This window comes from Dermochelys coriacea, chromosome 16, assembly GCF_009764565.3.
Source record: "Dermochelys coriacea isolate rDerCor1 chromosome 16, rDerCor1.pri.v4, whole genome shotgun sequence".
Classification (NCBI taxonomy): domain Eukaryota; kingdom Metazoa; phylum Chordata; order Testudines; family Dermochelyidae; genus Dermochelys; species Dermochelys coriacea.
In genome coordinates this window covers 5,065,721-5,083,154 of record NC_050083.1, presented here as the reverse complement: position 1 = coordinate 5,083,154, position 17,434 = coordinate 5,065,721, and the positions used below count along the sequence as shown (strand labels likewise).

At 45.7% G+C, this 17,434-nt stretch overlaps 1 protein-coding gene across 3 annotated transcripts in view; it reads right to left on the bottom strand.

Moving 5' to 3' along the window:
• LOC119844386 (discoidin domain-containing receptor 2-like) overlaps positions 1-17,434 on the bottom strand; it is a 156,248-nt gene that overhangs the window by 18,232 nt on the left and 120,582 nt on the right. For all 3 annotated transcript variants that reach the window (XM_043498678.1, XM_038375121.2, XM_038375122.2), the window contains exons 12-14: positions 13,697-13,941; positions 4,250-4,371; positions 2,771-2,968 (exon numbers count right to left, since the gene is read on the bottom strand). In XM_043498678.1, coding sequence (XP_043354613.1) covers positions 2,771-2,968; positions 4,250-4,371; positions 13,697-13,941 — 565 coding nt within the window. The remainder of the gene's footprint in view (positions 1-2,770; positions 2,969-4,249; positions 4,372-13,696; positions 13,942-17,434) is intronic.

Below are 17,434 nucleotides of genomic sequence, written 5' to 3'. Positions count from 1 at the left end.
GTGGAGGTGGTGATGTCATCTGGGAACCTCTCTCTGGCCCATGCTGGTCAGGACATTGTTCAGGATCTGGACTCTGAAAGCCCAACAGTGTTACAGTGGATCATGGGGGACTCAGGAGATGGTGGGGGTAGCAGCCAAGATGGTGAAGCTCGCTCCTTCAGATTCTCCTGTCATTCAGTCAGCCATGATCTGTGTCTAGTTTTGAATCCATCTGAAGCATGCCGTGTTAATTTTGTATTGTTCTAGTTTTTTAATCAAAATATCATGCAGCTGCTAGTCAAATGCCTCACAGAAATCCACGATTGCACTATCAACCAAACTTGTAATCTCATAAAATAAAAAGACATCAAGTTAGCTTCACAGGATTGATTTTCCATAAACCCATGTTGATTGGCACTAATTATATTATCCTCCATTAATTCTTTATCAATCGAGTCCCATATCAGCTGTTCCATTATTTTGCCCAGGATCAATGTCAGGCTGACAGGCCTATAATTACCCATGTCATCCTGTTTACTTTTTTAAGATATTGGCAGAACATTAGCTTTCTTCCAGCAGTCTTCTGGAACTTCCCCAGTGTTCCAAGATTAATTGAATATCAACATAATGGTCCAGTGAGCTTTTTGGACAGCTTGTTTAAGAAAAATGTTTCTACACAAAAATTAATAGATGAATCTGCAGCGGCTCTGGTGCAACTGGCTATTTAAAAGTATTTAGAGTCTTTTCCCACCATTATGTGTCAAAACTGAAAGTTTATATGCTAACAGGTAACCAAAATATAAACTCTTTGTTGGATAACATTTTTTTCATTGTATAGACAAAATTCCTCCACCATATACACAAAATTTCTCCATAGGATAAAATCCTCTCTCTAAGATAAAAACTTCTCCATCAGTTGCTATACTTTTCAATCACATTTTATCCTTCAATGGAAAAAGTTTTATGAGTTGCTCCAGAGAGAGAAAGTTTTATCTGCCGGAGAAGTGCAGCTGTTGCTAAATTAACTCTTCTCTCTCAAGCGGGCAGATGAAATCTTCTCTCTCAGTCCAGGCACTAGTGTATGCAAACTCTGGAAGCCATCCTCCCTAGTTTGTCCCCAAACCCCAACACTCTCCTCAACTCCCCTCACTTAAACATTTAGAAAAACCAGGAAATGAATACACAAAACTGTATGTGAAGCAGTTTGGGTTGTCACACCCACAACATACTTGGCACAAACACACAAATGCAAGGGAATAAAGCCATCTACCAGTACATACTTCTAGTTGTCCACCCATAGGCATCCACTTTATCACTGCTTCCAGTACTGTTCACAGCTGTGGATATTAGATGTTATAGTTGTGCCTCAGAAACCAACTGGTGCTAATTGGCAGAGGGCACAGAGACATATAGGCTTAAAGGGATCGTCCGGGTTCACCAAAAGAGGTTATGTAAGGTTTCTACTGAATGCCTGCGTCACACGCGACATCGTGACCATTGTGAAATGTCGGTGCAGATAACGTGTAAGGAGTTTATGTATGCTTACTGAAAATTGTGTTTTTAAAGCATGTAAGTTAAGACAGGTCACTAGAAGGTGATCCTAGGCAGTGGGGGGTAGCAAACACTTATTTCTCGAGCAGACCATTGTGTATTGTATGCCTTTCTGCCAACTCAGTTAGTATAAAAAACAATGGCCATACCTGGAGACTGGCTGTGTTTGCTGCCTGGGCCAGGTGCAGGCCTGAGGATTTACAAAGACAAACCCCTACCAAAATAAATCTCTTTAGAGGGAACCTCCTGGGTTAAGGGACCATATTCTGTAACTGCAAAAAATAAGTGGAGAGGGGATGATTTCATCCCTCTGTCTGGGAAGACAAGCTGCCAGCAGGCTTGATCTTAGGAAAGGAAGGTCTCAGCCCTCCTGGCTGAAAACGCTGGGGCAATGACTTGGGGTAAGCTACTCTGTAGGAGACAGGGGAATGTCTTGTGAGTTAAGTTTAGGCTCTAGAAAGCAGGTTATGAGTTTGTTACCATTTGTTTCCAGTGTTCTTACTTATTGTCATTTGCATCTCTGTTCTTTGTTAACAGACTTCTCCTTGTTTTCACTATAACTATAGCGAAGTGTTCTGTGTTAACCAGAGTAGTGATCCTGAGATGAAACTGGTGCGTTGGTGTGTGCTCCTCCTTTGGGAGTAGAGAATCTGAGATCTGATCTACATGTCAGACCTATATCGGTATAACTGTGTGGCTCGGGGTGTGAAACATCCACATACCTGAGCAATGTCGTTATACTGACCTAACCCCCGGTGTAGACAGCGCTCGGTTGGTGGGTATAAGTGTAGACTTGCCCTGAGAGTTCTGTGAGTGTTCAGTGGAACAGCGGCTGGGCACTCCAGAGGAACTGTCGCTAACCTGAACAGAGACAGTGAGGCTGGCAGAGGACTGGCAGGCAGTGCTTGTGTTGCCAGAGACTGGTGGAGTCAGGAGGCTGACACACAATGGCACAGACAGGTGGTAGCAAGGAGCTTCACAACCTTGGGTACCCTGGGGAAGCATCGGAGTAGTTTGCTGTGAGGAGAGAGTGGCTTGGTAAAGGGGCTGACAGAAGCTGGAATCCTGTGGCAGGCAAAAGTAATGTTGTGGTGTTTAGTCTGTGGTGTGCAGTACGCGTGGTATGTTACACATGTAGCATCCTTAACTGGTTCACAATTCAGATTGTTTTTAATATTAATATACTTTAAGTTCAGGGCACTGAAACTGTTGCATTAGAACCTGTGACTTCTCCTCTTACCTGACACAGGGAATGTTGTTTGAAATGGTGAATTTACTGCAGATCTCCCGCTGTGACAGGAACTGGTTGAGGTCTCCGTTCTCCATATACTCTGTTATCATGCACAGAGGGTCATCACGCACACATACTCCCAGCAGTCGGATGATATTTGGGTCCTTCAGCCGGGACATGATCTTGATCTCCTTTAGGAAATCATTTCTTAAAAAGAGAAAGACATAAGTCTGATTTCTTGAACACTGTCCTCTTTTCCTTTGCTTGAGGAATCTGGGAGGAGCGAAGGGGAGATAGAGAGGTTCTGAATACTAGGAATGGGAGTTTTTCTGAAGTCTCCCAGAAGAGTTGTCTTTTTTTCCCTAAATTATTCTCCCACTGATTTCCCTTTATTCTGCTTTGTAACCAGAGTGCACCCTCTTGAAATCCCTTTTGCACCTACAGCTGCAGCACAGAAACAACCCCAGAGTGCAGGGCTTAGCCACACAGGCTCTGCAGGGAGAGAGCCTGTGGCTGGGCCAGGCCTCAAGAGGGTTTTCTGAAGGTAGAAGGGACTGGTGGGGGAGAAGATGCAGAGGCTGTTCTAGATGTGATGATGTCAAAGTCTCAGGGATAAAGGATGATGTAATAGCACTATGCAGGAAGTGAAAGTTTCTATACGCCTGTCAATCCTGCGTCCATCACTGTAGTATATGATCAGGTCATTTTTCTATTAACATGTCTGTATTTCTATGGTTTCTCCTAGGAACTGGATCAGCCCATGGGGCCAGCAGTCTAATATTCTGTCACTGACAGTGGCTAATACCACAGAAAAGGGTAAGAAAGCAAAGTGCTGGCCATGATGGGAAACCTGCTCTCTGGAAGTGTTTCCTTCTAATCCCCAAGAGCTGGAAGTTGGCTCATGCCCATATAAATTCTGGAGGGTTATCCAGTGTAAGGTCACTGTGGATGTTCCCATTCTCTACATAAATGTCCAGCCTTCTGTGAAACTGGCCAACCTTGTTGTTTTCATGTCATTCCTTATAACTCACACGATCACATCCTTTCCAAAGTACTCTTCCCACTCGGTGTCTTTGTGACCCTTTCCTGGATGAACTGGACTTGTTCACTTATCTCTGTGTGCACAGCATTAGTGGATAAGTCCACTAGTGCCCTGCTGGATAGGAGGAGTGATATAATAAAATATATCATTATTAATCACACCTGTCCATCAAGAATGGACGATAGGTCTCTGCTCATGAGCTCCACTCAGCAGCCAGGATAAAACTGACATTCCACTGACTTCCATTATCTCTGTTCAAATACCCACTCATGCACTAACTGCTTATATATTCACACACCAAGAGCTGACTCGCCTCTCACTTACACAAGTGTAAATCTGGAGTAGCTCCACTGAAGTCAGTGAAGCTAACCTGTGTAAAACTAATCTCAGAGCAGAATCAGGCTTCATACTCAGATAAAAGCTGTTGCATAGTGTCATGTGGTTACCTGGCTGTTTTGTTGACATTGGATCTTAGCATTTTCACTGCCACTAGAACCGGTTGGTTGGTGAGTTCCGTAGACGAGAATCCCAAAAATTCCAACAGGCCATCTGCTTCACACAGGTGCACCTGGAAAAGGGAGTGCAGGGTCAGCCATGAACATGTGGTAAAGTCAGGGAAGAAGAAGAAAAAACATATCACGTTATGGATAATCATTATGGTTAGAATTGATTGAATTATCCCTTGAAAGTAAATTATGCAGTGAGTTTAGTCTTTTTTTGTTTCTGAACAGAAAAAATTGAAAAACTGCCCCGGCTTCTGTGAACAGATTTGTTATTTGTAAGTATTTGTTGAAGAGCTTATGTGAACTACTTTTATCCTATGGCTTATTTGTTAACTGTTCACTTCAATTATTGAGTATTCATGATATTTAATTGCTCATCTACTTACGTCACATGGTATGGTTTCTACTCCTGAACCGAATACCTGAAACTTTAAATAAAGAAATAACAAATAGCAATACCCTTGTCTGCATGTGACTACAGGGACTGACTGAAGTACAGCTACGCCCCAAACATTCCTGCAAATCCAAGCCCAACTGTGGGAATGCTCATTAATGGTAACAAAGGGCACAAAGGTGGTCATTTCATATTCTAATATTTATGAGCGCTTTTCTTGCAGAACTCATCCAGCTCTCTGGATCATTGTAGCAAATGGCCAAGACAGTCATAGAAGCACTTCACTGCTGCTGCAATAAAAGGCGTTCACAGGCCAAAGAGACTCCATTTCACACCCAATCCTGAAAACCATTTGGAGTGATCCAGAAAATTCATTGTTTGACCATCACCTTCTGCAAACATTTTGAAATAAGCAAAGATTCGAATCACTGTGGTATTGGCGAGGTGATTAACATAAGATAATGGCTTCTTGAACAAGGTCCTCCCTGTGTTGCATTAATAAGTTCCATCAGTGATAAACTCCAAAATCTCCCTTCAATAGCCATAAAGGACCAGGATCCATTTTTGTATGCAGTGTGGTTGTAGTCATGTCGGTCCCAGGATATTAGAGACCAACTTCCAATAAAAGATATTACCTCACCCACCTTGTCTCTCTAAGGGTCCATTTTGCAAGCCATAGATAGCCAGCAGTCCTCTAGCATATCCTGCATCTCTGTGTGTTAAGCCAGGTGTGACTTGGAGACCTCTAGGTGTCCACTGGCAGAGGACACAGAGGTGCATAAGGGTTACATGGATTCCCCTTGGCCTGGTCTCTATGTACTATTTTGCCAAAGAGCACCGTGCGTGGTCTCTATTGCTACACTAGTCTCCATAGTCATTGCAAGCTGTACGTATGGATAATATATAAGGAGTTATGTATCTATACTGAAAATTTTGTTCTGAAGGTCTGTGAATTGGGGCCAATCCCCAGAAGCTGATAAACAATTTTCTTTCAGGCACAAGATGTTCATCTAGCAGTCTGTCTCTATGTAAATTGAGTATTGTACAGTTCACAATGGATGCTCATTTGCAGTCTAAGCCGAATGCTAGTGAAGGGATTGTGAAACCTTCACTGAGGGAATTTACAGGAAGAAATAAATCAAGAGGAGGGAATCCCGTCAATAGGTGAAAACAATGGAGTTCTGGACTATACCCGTAGATACAGGCACTCTCTCCGAATCCTTAATTGAGGAAGTAAGCTGACAGTGTGTTTGCTTCATGAAAAAAGGATCACAGCCAGCCAGGTTGTTACATGCTGGTTGGAGAACGTTGGGTGAGATACCCTCCTGTCTAAGAAAGTTTATCTTGTGAGGTAAGCCGAGACTCTAGACCAAACTGTGGCTCACGAGCCACATGTGGCTCTTGTATCTTTAAAGTGCAGCTTGTGGAGCCCCCTCCATAGCCCCCCATTCTCCACCTACCAGACTGGGGTGGGGGCTGAAGGCCTGAGCCACATCAGGCGTCTCCTGCGGGGCTAAAGACCCCCCCCCCCTCTCCGATAGGCAGAGGCCCCTCCCCCACCACCCGGCTGCAAGGCAGAGGTCCTGAGCTTCCCCCCAGCCCAGTCTAGTGGGGGGAGAAGGGGGCTCTGTGAGCCGCACTTTAACGGTAAAAGAGCTGCATGTGACTTGCGAGCCACAGTTGGCCCCCGCCCCCCAGTCTATGCAGAGGCATAGCGACCCTTCCTCCTTCTTCACAAAGAGGAATGGTGTCCCCGCTGGAGAGGTAGATCGCCGAATGAAGCCTTTGGCAAAGTTTTCCTGAATAAACCCATGTAGCGCCTCCAGCTCTGGTTCAGACATGGAGTCTGTTTGTAGGACCTTTGCCCTGGGGTGTAGGTCTGCTGGGTAGCTGTAGTCTCTGTATGGGGCTAGTGAGTCAGCATTTTTCTTTTTGAATGCATCCAGGTAGTCACAGTACTTGGCACGGAGGCTCAGGTTCTGGCCTGGAGCTACTCCCGAGTGGCTGGCCGCCTGCCGTCTGGGGTTCCGCTTCCGAGGTTCTCCTCCTATCCTGGGCCCTGGGAATGGGTCACTTGGGGACTGGCTGCTTTGTCAGAGGCACACTTTGTGACAGTATTTGGAGGGAAAGCTACTGCTCCTCCACCACCAGGAGATACATGGGCCCTGCTGCTCCAACCTAGGAATGCCAAGAATGATGAGGAAAGATCACATTGAAGCATATTAATTCTTGGTGCCCTTCTACTTCGGCTCCTAGTGGGATGGGTCTCTTGAGTCACCGGTCCCAACAACAGAAGCGATCCATCGATCCTCTCCCCCAGGTCCAGTGTGGGTTTCAGCTGCAGGGGGATCTGGAGGGTTTTGGCTGCCTCAGCAGCTACAAAGTTGGCGGCAGCCATGGAGTCTATTGCTGCTAACTGTGGGGGGATCTGCCGCACCTGCCCCAAGATCTGCAACTGCAGTAGCAACTGGAAATGCTGGGAGACACCAGGGTTCCAGGTTCTACTTGAGGGCGGGGGAGTGGTTTTGAATCATAGAGCTCGGGTGGTGCCCAGGCTGTACCCCCCTACTGGGCCTGGGCGGGTCTGTTTCTCTGAGTCCTTGTGCCCCACCAGAATTGGTAAAGTTGGGCTGCCTCAGTCCATTCAACATCAGCCACAAGCCATTGGAAATGAGCAGCATAGGAGGTAGCTGGCCCTCGTCCCTGTCAAAGCTTCTGAAGGGCAGCCTCTGCAGAGCAGATGCAATGTGGGTCATCAGAGATGGTCATGTAGGCTTGCAGGAAGGCATCCCAGTCAGAGACCACTGGACTGTTCTGCTCCAAGAGCGTGGGAGTCAAGCAAGCCCTTTGTCAGATAACAGGCTGACTATTAGCTGCACCTTAATCTGGTCTGTGGGATATGTTTGGAGGCATAGCAGAAAGAGCAGCCTGCATAGCTTCAGGAACCCCCCAAATTTCCAGCAATACCCATTGAACTGTTCGGGCAGTGGGACCACGAGGGCTGGTTCAGGTGATACATGGTCTGTCCAGGCTCATAGCACTGTTTTTCTCCCTGTGAGCATGCTAGCTGCTCATGTAAGGTCTGTGCTTTGGCAGTGAGCTGTGCCACCTGAGCCTGCAACTGGACAAATTGCTCATGCAGGGTCTGTCATTTGAGTACACAGTGCATAGCATGGGTCTGTAGTAAGAGGTTCTCCGCCTGCAGATGGGTCTTGCAGGCCCCAGGGCCTGGGAGAGCTGCAGGTTGGAGGGCGGCCAGCCCCTTCCATCATTTGTGGAGGGGATGGATGGATTTGGGGGAGGGCCAAAGGTGGTCTGAGCAAACTGTCATGAGAGGGTCGTGGGTGGTCTAACCCAGTGGTCCAAGCAGGAGTCAGGCTGGGTCAGATACCAGGAGGTTAGAGTCTGAGATCGCACAGAGGGCAGATTGAGAGTCAGGCATCAAGAGGCAAGCAGGATCAAGTTATCAGGAGGTCAGAGTCTGAGACAGGCCAGAAGGCAAACAGAGTCAGGCATCAGGAGGCACGCAAGGTCCAGTTACCATGAGATCAGGGCTAGGAGCCAGGTTACAGACAGTAATCGTAAAGCGCAGTTGAGGACAAACCAAGGTCAGAAGTCCGAATCTAGTGTCTATTGCAAGCAGGGTCTGGAGCACGGCGGCTGTCACTATTGTTGGTCAAACATGGCTTCATGGTTTATATGGTGGTATTAGCCAATCAGTGAGCTATGAGGGGCAGCCACCCAGGCCCTGCTGGGTTGTACTTCCTGCTGAACCTAGAATCACAGGGTCCTCCAGTGGCCAGGGGTGATGAGGAGGTGTCAGCAGCACAGAACCCACATGGTTGCAAGTTCCAGCCCTGCAGGGTCTCACATTGAGTCTATCGCTATAAGGTATCTTTTTTAAAATCATTCTTGTGGTTCTTCTCTGAACCCTCTCCAATTTATCAACATCCTTCTTATCAAAATCAAAGGGAAACAGGAGTTCAGGAGAGCTGACAATTTCTCAAAGGGACAATATTAAAGACACAACAGCGAACTGTCCTGATGCGAAGGAAAGATAGGAAGAATAGTGAGACGCCAATATGACTCTATCAAAAGCCCTTTAATGACCTGAAAATCAAAAAGAAATCCTACAAAAAGTGGAAACATGGACAAATTGATAAGGATGAGTACAAAAGAATAGCACAAGCGTGTAGGGACAAAACAGGAAACGCTAAGGCACGAAATGAGCTACACTAAGCAAAGGCCATAAAAGGCAGTAAGAAGAGACCCTATGTGGATTAGGAGCAAGAGGAAGAAGAAGGAAAATGTTGGTCATCTATTTAGCGGGGAAGGAGAGCGAACAACTGATGGCATCAAAAAGGCCGAGATGTTTAATGTCTATTTTGTTTCATTCTTCACTAAAAAGGTTTATGGTAACCAGATAATTAACACATTAATATGAACAACAAAGGGGGAGGAATGCAAGCCAAAATAGGGAAAGAACAGGTTAAAGAATATTTAGATAAGTTTGATGTATTGAAGTTGGCAGGATCTGCTGAAATTCTCTCTCGGATACTACTTAAGGAAGTAGCTGAAGCATTCAGGGAACAATTAGTGATTATCATGGAGAACTCATGGAGGAAGGTAAGAGCCCAGAGGACTAGAGAAAGGCAAACATAGTACCTATCTTTAAAAGGAGGAAAAAAGAGAACCTGAGGAATTATTGTCCAGACAGCCTAATTTCAATACCTGGAAAGATCCTGGAACAAATTATTAATCAATTGATTTGTAAGCACCTAGAGGATAACATGGTAATAAGTGACTGGCATGATTTGTTCTTTACAAATCCAAGTAGTCTAACTAACCTAAGGCTTTGTCTACACTAGCACTTTTGTTGGTAAAACTTTTGTCGATCAGGAGTGTGAAAAAAATACCTCCCTGACTGACATAAAGTTCACTGACAAAAGTGCCGGTGTGGACAGTGCTATTTTGGCATGAGGGGCTCTCCCATCAACAGAGTTAACGCCGCTCGTTGGGGGTGGTTTAATGATGCTGGTGGGAGAGCTCTATCCTGCTGGCAAAGAGCAGCTATATGGGAGACCTTACAGCAGCACAGCTGTAATGTCCATAGTATAGACATAGCCTAATTTCCTTTCTTGACAGGTTTACTGGCCTACTGAATGGGGGGAAAGCTGTAGATGTTACCTCTCTTGATTTCAGTAATGCTTTTGACACAGTCCCACATGACATTCTTATAAGCAAACTAGAGAAACGTGGTCTAGATGAAAATCCTACAAGGTCGGTACATAACTGGTTAAAGACTGTACTCCCAGAGTAGTTATTAATGGTTTGCTGTCAAAGTAGGAAGGTGTATCTAGTGAGGTTCTGCAGGAATCTGTCCTGTGTTGGGTACTGTTCAATATTTCCATTAATGACTTGCATAGTGGAGTGGAGAGTATGCTTATAAAATCTGTGGAAGGGTTGGGAGAACTCTTGAGGACAGGATTAGAATTCAAAACAACTTTGACAAATTGGAGAATTAGTCCGAAATCAAAACGATCGAATTCAGTAAAGATAAGTGCAAAATACTACAACTAGGAAGGAAAAATTAAATGCACAACTACAAAATGGGGGAATAACTGGCCAGTTGATAGTACTGCTGAAAAGGATGCGGGGGTTATAGTCAATCATAAATTGAATATGAGCCAACAATGTGATGCAATTGCAAAGGCTAATATCATTCTGGGATGCATTAACAGGAGTATCGTAGGTAAGACATAAAAGATAATCGTCCCACTCTACTCAGCACTGGTGAGGCCTCAAATAGAGTACTGTGTCCAGCTCTGGGCACCGCACTTTACAAAAGATGTGGACAGATTGGAGAGAGTCCAGAGGAGAGAGAGAAAAATGTCCAAAGGTTTAGAAAACCTGACCTATGAGGAAAGGTTAAAAAACTGGACATGTTTAGTCTTGAGAAAACAAGACAGAGGGGGGAACCCAATAACAGTCTTCAAAATGTTTAGAACTGTTATAAAGAGGATGGAGAACAATCAATTGTCATGTCCACTGAAGGTAGGGCAAGAAGTAAGTGGTTTAATTTGCAGCAAGGGAGATTCAGGTTAGATATTAGGAAAAACGTTCTAACTACAAGAATAGTTAAGCACTTGGAAGGGAGGTTATGGAATCCCCACCATTGGAGTTTAAGAATAGGTAAGACAGACCTTTGTTTTAGGGATGGTCTAAGTTTACTTGGTCATTGCTTCAGCACAGGGTGCTGGACTAAATGACCTTTCGAGGTCCCTTCTATGATTTTTGTATTGTGGACATCAAAACTAGGTCACACCACTGCCAAATACAAAGGTAAAATAACCTCCCTACTCCCACCTCAGATTCCATTGTTTATGCATTCAAGGATCAATCACAGTAGCCCTTTTGGTCAAAGTCGTACTGGGAGCTCACGTTCAGCTGATTATCCACCATGATGTCAACCCCCAAGACTTTTTCACAGTCCCTGCTTCCCAGGAGAGAGTCCCCATCATGTAAGTATGGCCTACATTCTTTGTTCCTCGATGTATATATTTAGCATACTAAAACATATATTATTTGCTTGTTCCCAGGTTATCAAGTGATCCAGATCACTCCGAATCAGTGACCTGTCTTCATCATTTACCACTCCCTCCAATCTTTGTGTTGTCTGCAAACTTTATTCATGACAATTTAATGTTTTCTTCCAAGTCATTGATAAAAATGTTAAATAGCACAGGGCTAAGAACTGATTCCTGTGGGACCTCACTTGAAACACAGCTGCTCAATGATGATATCCCATTTACAGTTACATTTTGAGACCTATCAGCTAGCCAGTTTTTAACCTCATGTGTGCCATGTAATTTTGTATCATTCTAGCTTTTTTAATCAAAATGTTGCATGGTACCAAGTCAGATGCCTTACAGAAATCTAAGTACATTGCATAAACCCTATTACCTTTTCCAACCAAACTGATAAGCTCATAAAAAAAATCAAGTTAGTTTGACAGGATCTATTTTCCATAAACCCATGTTGATTGGCATTAATTATATTACCCTCCTTTATTCTTTATCAATCAAGTCTTGTATCAGCCACTCCATTATCCTGGCCTAGATCAATGCCACACTGACAGGCTTATAATTACCTGGGTCATCCCATTTACCCTTTTTAAATATTGGCACAACGTTAGCTTTCTACCCATCTTCTGGAACTTTCCCAGTGTTCCAAAAGTTATTGAAAATCAACAGTTGGTTATGATGCCTGTAGCCACTGAACCATGTTCTGCTCCTAGATCCAGAGAGACCAACCAGGAATCCCAATGTTCAGCGTTCCCCCAATGTCTCACATCCATTTGTGTAACCTACTGACAGCATGAGTGGTGGGTGTGCCTCTATGGGCTGGTCCATATAGAGAATGACAGCATGCTTCCCCTCCATGTCCCCCTTTCCTAATTACCCTGATAGCTACAGTGGAAGAGATGTGTGCTTTGGGTCTGCACACTGTGTGTTCTAACCATGCAAAGGAGAAAAGAACATACCTCTGCATGTAAAAGTTAGTGTATGAACCCTGGAGTCATTGCTGAAAGATTTTATATTGCAAATCATTGTATTGAGAAGTGAATGTTGTGTTAATATTTTACTGTTGCATTTCTATTATTTGTATTTGTTCCAGCTCCCACATCACAAATTCCCCACCCACACTTTGCACCAGACAGTGAGGTCGGATGGCAGGGAAGTCTCTCGCTATGTATGTGGAGAGAGAGAGTAGAATGGGCACAATGGTGCCTGATCTCTGTTGCATTCTCAGGTGACAGCTCCTGAAGCAGGAGGCCAAAATCACCTCGCTCACAGACAGTCTAGTTAAAGGGAGAGCAGGTCCAATGAGTCAGGAGGGGATGAGATGGAGAACCAGGCAGGATTCCGAAGTCACTGAGAATGAGGGAGCGGGACTGTGGTGAGAGGACGACAGAAAGCCCTAAGAGCCAAAGATGGAGGGGGAAGTCAGGCAGTCCACAGCAACATGGGTGGGGGGAGAAGAGAGTCGGATGGAGTATTATGGACTGGAAGAGAACGAGTGGGAAGAGGAGGCAGGAGGGCTGGAAGCAGCAGGATCGGGAGAGAAGAAGGCTACTGCCTCACCATGCTCTCTGGAGGGTGACCCAGGGGCAGGCAGCAGGAGGAGAGGTGGGGGGAGGGCAGTGAGAGTCAGGCGACGCAGAGAGAGGCTGTGGCCGGCAGTGAGTTTTCACCACTGAACAAGTATTCCCGAGAGCCCAAGAAAAGGGGAGAGTGGTAACAGTGTGTGATTGGCGGGGCAGTGACGGTAGAGCTGTGCTGGCTATGAAGAGGGGCACCAGAGACAGAAAGGCTGCGGCTCAGGGCAGTGCCAGGGTGGGGACAGCTGTGGCCAGAAAGAGGGAGACAGCGAAGGTGAGTGTTGGATTTGTGGTGGCAAGCGAGGGTTGGGAAGGGTGGCAACAGGAGAAGGTAGAGCTGGCGGGAGCAGTGGAGGGGGAGGACAGAGGGGTTGCGGAGATGGTGAAAGTGTGAGAATGAGATGGGAAGGAGGCAGGGAAAGTGAAGGAGAAGTGAGAGCATGCAGAGGATTGCTGTGGACAGGGCAAGGGGCGCTATGGGAGAGCACAGATAGCGGGGAAAGTCAGCAAACTCCTGGGAGCTAAGGCCAGGCTGGCCAAGGTTCCTGACACAAATCAGGGGAGGAAGAATACAGTGAAGTCAGGATCTCTCAGTGCTGGTGGTCTGTCTCCACTGCCAGCACTGTGGCTCAGGGTAGGGGCCAGGAGGGAATGTACAGACCCCCCCAGAAAGCCAGCTGCAGGTATGTGAGCTCTGCTGTAGCACCCATGCTGCAGAAGGTGGTCCAGCATGGACACTGCAGGCAGGGAGCTGAGCAAGCAGGCTGTGCCAGGGCCATTGTACTGGGGCACGTGCCTCCCTTCTGCTGCTGAGGGGGCGGAAAGATGCCTGTACCTCTCCGAACTGCCCTTCTCCCAGCTTCTCCTTGAGTCGCAGCTGCTGCCGGGGGAACTCGCCCACGGAGATGTCCTTCTTGGTGAGCGAATCAACCGTGAGTGCGGGCACGGCATACATGTTATTGCCTGTCACGCCCTGCAGGCTGACAATGTCAGTCTCCGCGTAATGAGGCACGTTGTTCTGGAAGCCCTGGTGCGGGGTGGACTTGGTGAGGTCAGGCTCAGCGTAGTCACCACTGCACGCTGAGGGAAAACCAAAGACATGGTTAGTCAAGCACACCTGCCTTCTCCAAATCATGGTAGCCAGGTTGCTGCCAGGCCTGATACTACATAGGAACTGCGGGTGGCTCATCTCAGCCCCAGTGCTGCTGCTCGGGCATGCATGGAGATTTTGCTCCTGTTGTAACTAGGATCCGCCCCTGGTAAACCGCAAACATCTGTCTCCCCAAACAAATGTTTGTGGAGTGTCCTGATTATGTTAAATGGCTATCGACCCACTCATGCCACAACCAGAGACCAAACTCTCACCTAGACAGCCCCGTATGTGATACAGGGCATCTCAGTGTTGCTAGGTAATGACTTTCAGGAAGGCAGTACTGGAGAAGAAGCTTGGAGCTTCTCCACCTTTCCCCATCTCAAGGTCAGATCACTGCGATGCACACCACAGGGGGCTGCACATCAGCTCAGAACAGGAACTAGCTCTGGTGCAGAATGTCTAGTAAATGGTGTTTCTCAGGAAGAGCACAAGTCCCCAGCAGAAGCTCCACGGTCTGCACTGACTTCCTTTTGGCCTCTGGATTGAATTTAAGCCACTGCTTTTGATCTACAAATCCCTAACTGGGCTGGGTCCTGGCTACTTGAGGAACCACCTCCTCTTGTGCCAGCCTGTCACAGCTGCGATCCATGGGGGCACTCGAGCTGCTCCCCCTCCATTTAAAAGAGATGGGGGTTGGCGGCACAGCATCCTCAGTGAGGAGCTCTCAGCTCTGGAACAGGCTTCCCCTAGACTGAAATAGCCCAGGTCTATTGACTTTGTGGGCACGCTGTGGGACATGGCTGTTTACGTGGGCTGCTGCAGAGGGGTATCTCTGAGAGAAATCAGATGGTTGTTCTGTGGGCAATCTCATTTGGGTCAGTAATTTATGGCAGGGGTCATAGAGCCTGCATAGGTCCCTTTTCTATTATTTTGGTATAAACCTAATTTACTACTTCTACTATGATGTTCCATACAAACCCCGCTATGTTAAAAGAATGCTGCTCAGGTTGCAAAGTCAAACACTTAGTCATTAAGTGGTCAGCCAGGAAAACCTTTGCCTCTTCTCTGAGCTCCGGCACATGATTGAGAACATCCCCACATGAATGCCAGGGAACATCACTGTGGAGAAGCTGCCAATGCCAAATGCTCATTTCTTCACATCAAACAGTCCATTGGACTCACCTTTAATAACAGTGTCATACCAAGGATCCATCTAGCCCAGTATCCTGTCTTCTGACAATGGCCAATGCCAGGTGCCCCAGAGGGAATGAACAGAACAGAGCAATTTTCAAGTGGCCCATCCTCTGCCACCCAATCCCCCAGCATCTGGCAGTCAGAGGCTTAGGGTCACCCAGAGCATGGGGTTGTGTCCCTGATCATTTTGGCTAAAAGTCATTGATGGACCTATCATCCATGAACTTATCTAGCTCTTTTTTGAACCCAGTTATAGTTTTGACCATCACAACATCCTCTGGCAATGAGTTCCACAGGGTGATGGTGCATTGGGTGAAGAAGTACTTCCTTTTGTTTGCCTATTAATTTCATTGGGCGACCCCTCGTACTTGTGTTAATGTGAAGGGGTAAATACACGTCCTTATTCACCTTCTCCACACTAGTCATGATTTTAGAGACCTCTATCCTAACCTCCCTTCGTCATCTCTTTTCCAAGCAGAAAAATCCCAGTCTTTTTAATCTCTCCTCATACAGAATCTGTTCCCTACCCCAATCATGTTTGGTTGTCCTTCTCTCTACCTTTTCCAATTCTAATATATCTTTTTTTGAGATGGGTCAACCAGAATTTCACACAGTATTCAAAGTGTGGGTTTATATAACTGCATTATGATTTTTTCTGTCTTATTATCTATCCCTTTCCTAATGGTTCCTAACATTTTGTTAACTTTTTTGACTGCCAATGTATATTTAGCAGATGTTTTCAGAAAACTATCCACAATTACTTCAATATCTCTTTCTTGAGTGGTGACAGCTAAATTGGACCCCATCATTTTGTATGTATAGTTGGGATTATGTTTTCCAGTGTGCATTACTTTGCATTTGTCAACACTGAATTTCATCCGCCATTTGTTGCCCAGTCACCCAGTTTTGTGAGATCCCTTTGTAACTCTTCACAGTCTGCTTTGGACTTAACTATTTGAGTCATTTTGTATCACCTGCAAACTTTGCCACCTCACCGTTCACTGCATTTTCCAGATCATTTATGAATATGTTGAATAGCGCTGGTCCCAGAACAGACCCCTGGGGGACACCGCCATTTACCTCTCTCTATTCTGAAAACTGACCATTTATTCCTACCCTTTGCTTCCTGTCTTTTAACCAGTTACTGATCCATGAGAAGACCTTCCCTCTTACCCCAGGACAGCTTCATTTTGCTTAAGAGCCTCTGATGAGGGACCCTATCAAAGGCTTTCTGAAAGTCTAAATACACTATATCTACTGGATCACCCGTGTCCACATATTTGTTGACCCCTCAAAGAATTCTAACAGATTGGTGAGGCATGATTTCTCCATACAAAAGCCGTGTTAACTCTTCGCCAACAAATCATGTTCATCTATGTGTCTGATAATTACATTTCTTTACTATCATTTCAACTAATTTGCCTCGTACTGATGTTAGGCTTACCGGTCTGTAATTGCCAAGAACCTCTCTGGAGCCTTTAAAAAAAATTGGCATCATGTTAGCTATCCTCCAGTCATCTGTAATTAAAGACTATCATAATGCATATGCAGGAGGGAATCAAATTAAATTTTCATGGGCAACCATAATTCTGGCATTTCCTAACTTTTGAGTGCTTCACTTTGCAATCTTAACATTCTTTTAACGCATTTTTAATATTAAGTAATTTCTTACCAAAAAACCCTAGAAAAACAGAAATTCTTTTATGTGGAGTTGTACTGACCTCTCAAATGAGTAAATTAGATCCACAGCACAGACCTCTGTCTAAGGTGTGAGCTAAAGCAAGCAGCTGTTCACCTTCCTTGCAGCAGGGGGCGTGGATTATCTGCAGGGATCATTTGGATATGCCCAACCTATTCAATTCCCTGCCATTGCAGGGGCCTCAGGCACTGGTGGCATCTCATTCTGTCTTGTTCTCTGCCAGTGACACACAACAGTGTAGCCTCCTGAGGACTGAAATGCTTTAATTTAACTGAAATCACTGGGGTACTTGTGTGAAATGTAATGGCCTGTGTTATACAGGAGGCCAGACTAGAGGGTCCCTTTCGGCTTTAAATGCTATGAAATATTAAGTAATGGGAAATTCTCCTCTATGGAGCCACCAGAGGGGGATATAACATACACGTCGCCAGTGACTTGCGAGCTAATTGCTACAGAGCAGTGCACTGCTGAATATCAAGACTCCTGGGTTCTGTCCCTGGCTCTGGCAGGTGACTGTAGTGCAGTGCTCAGAACAGATTGCCAGGGCACTGCATGAAACCAAGGCACATTTTTAAAAGTTGAAGGAA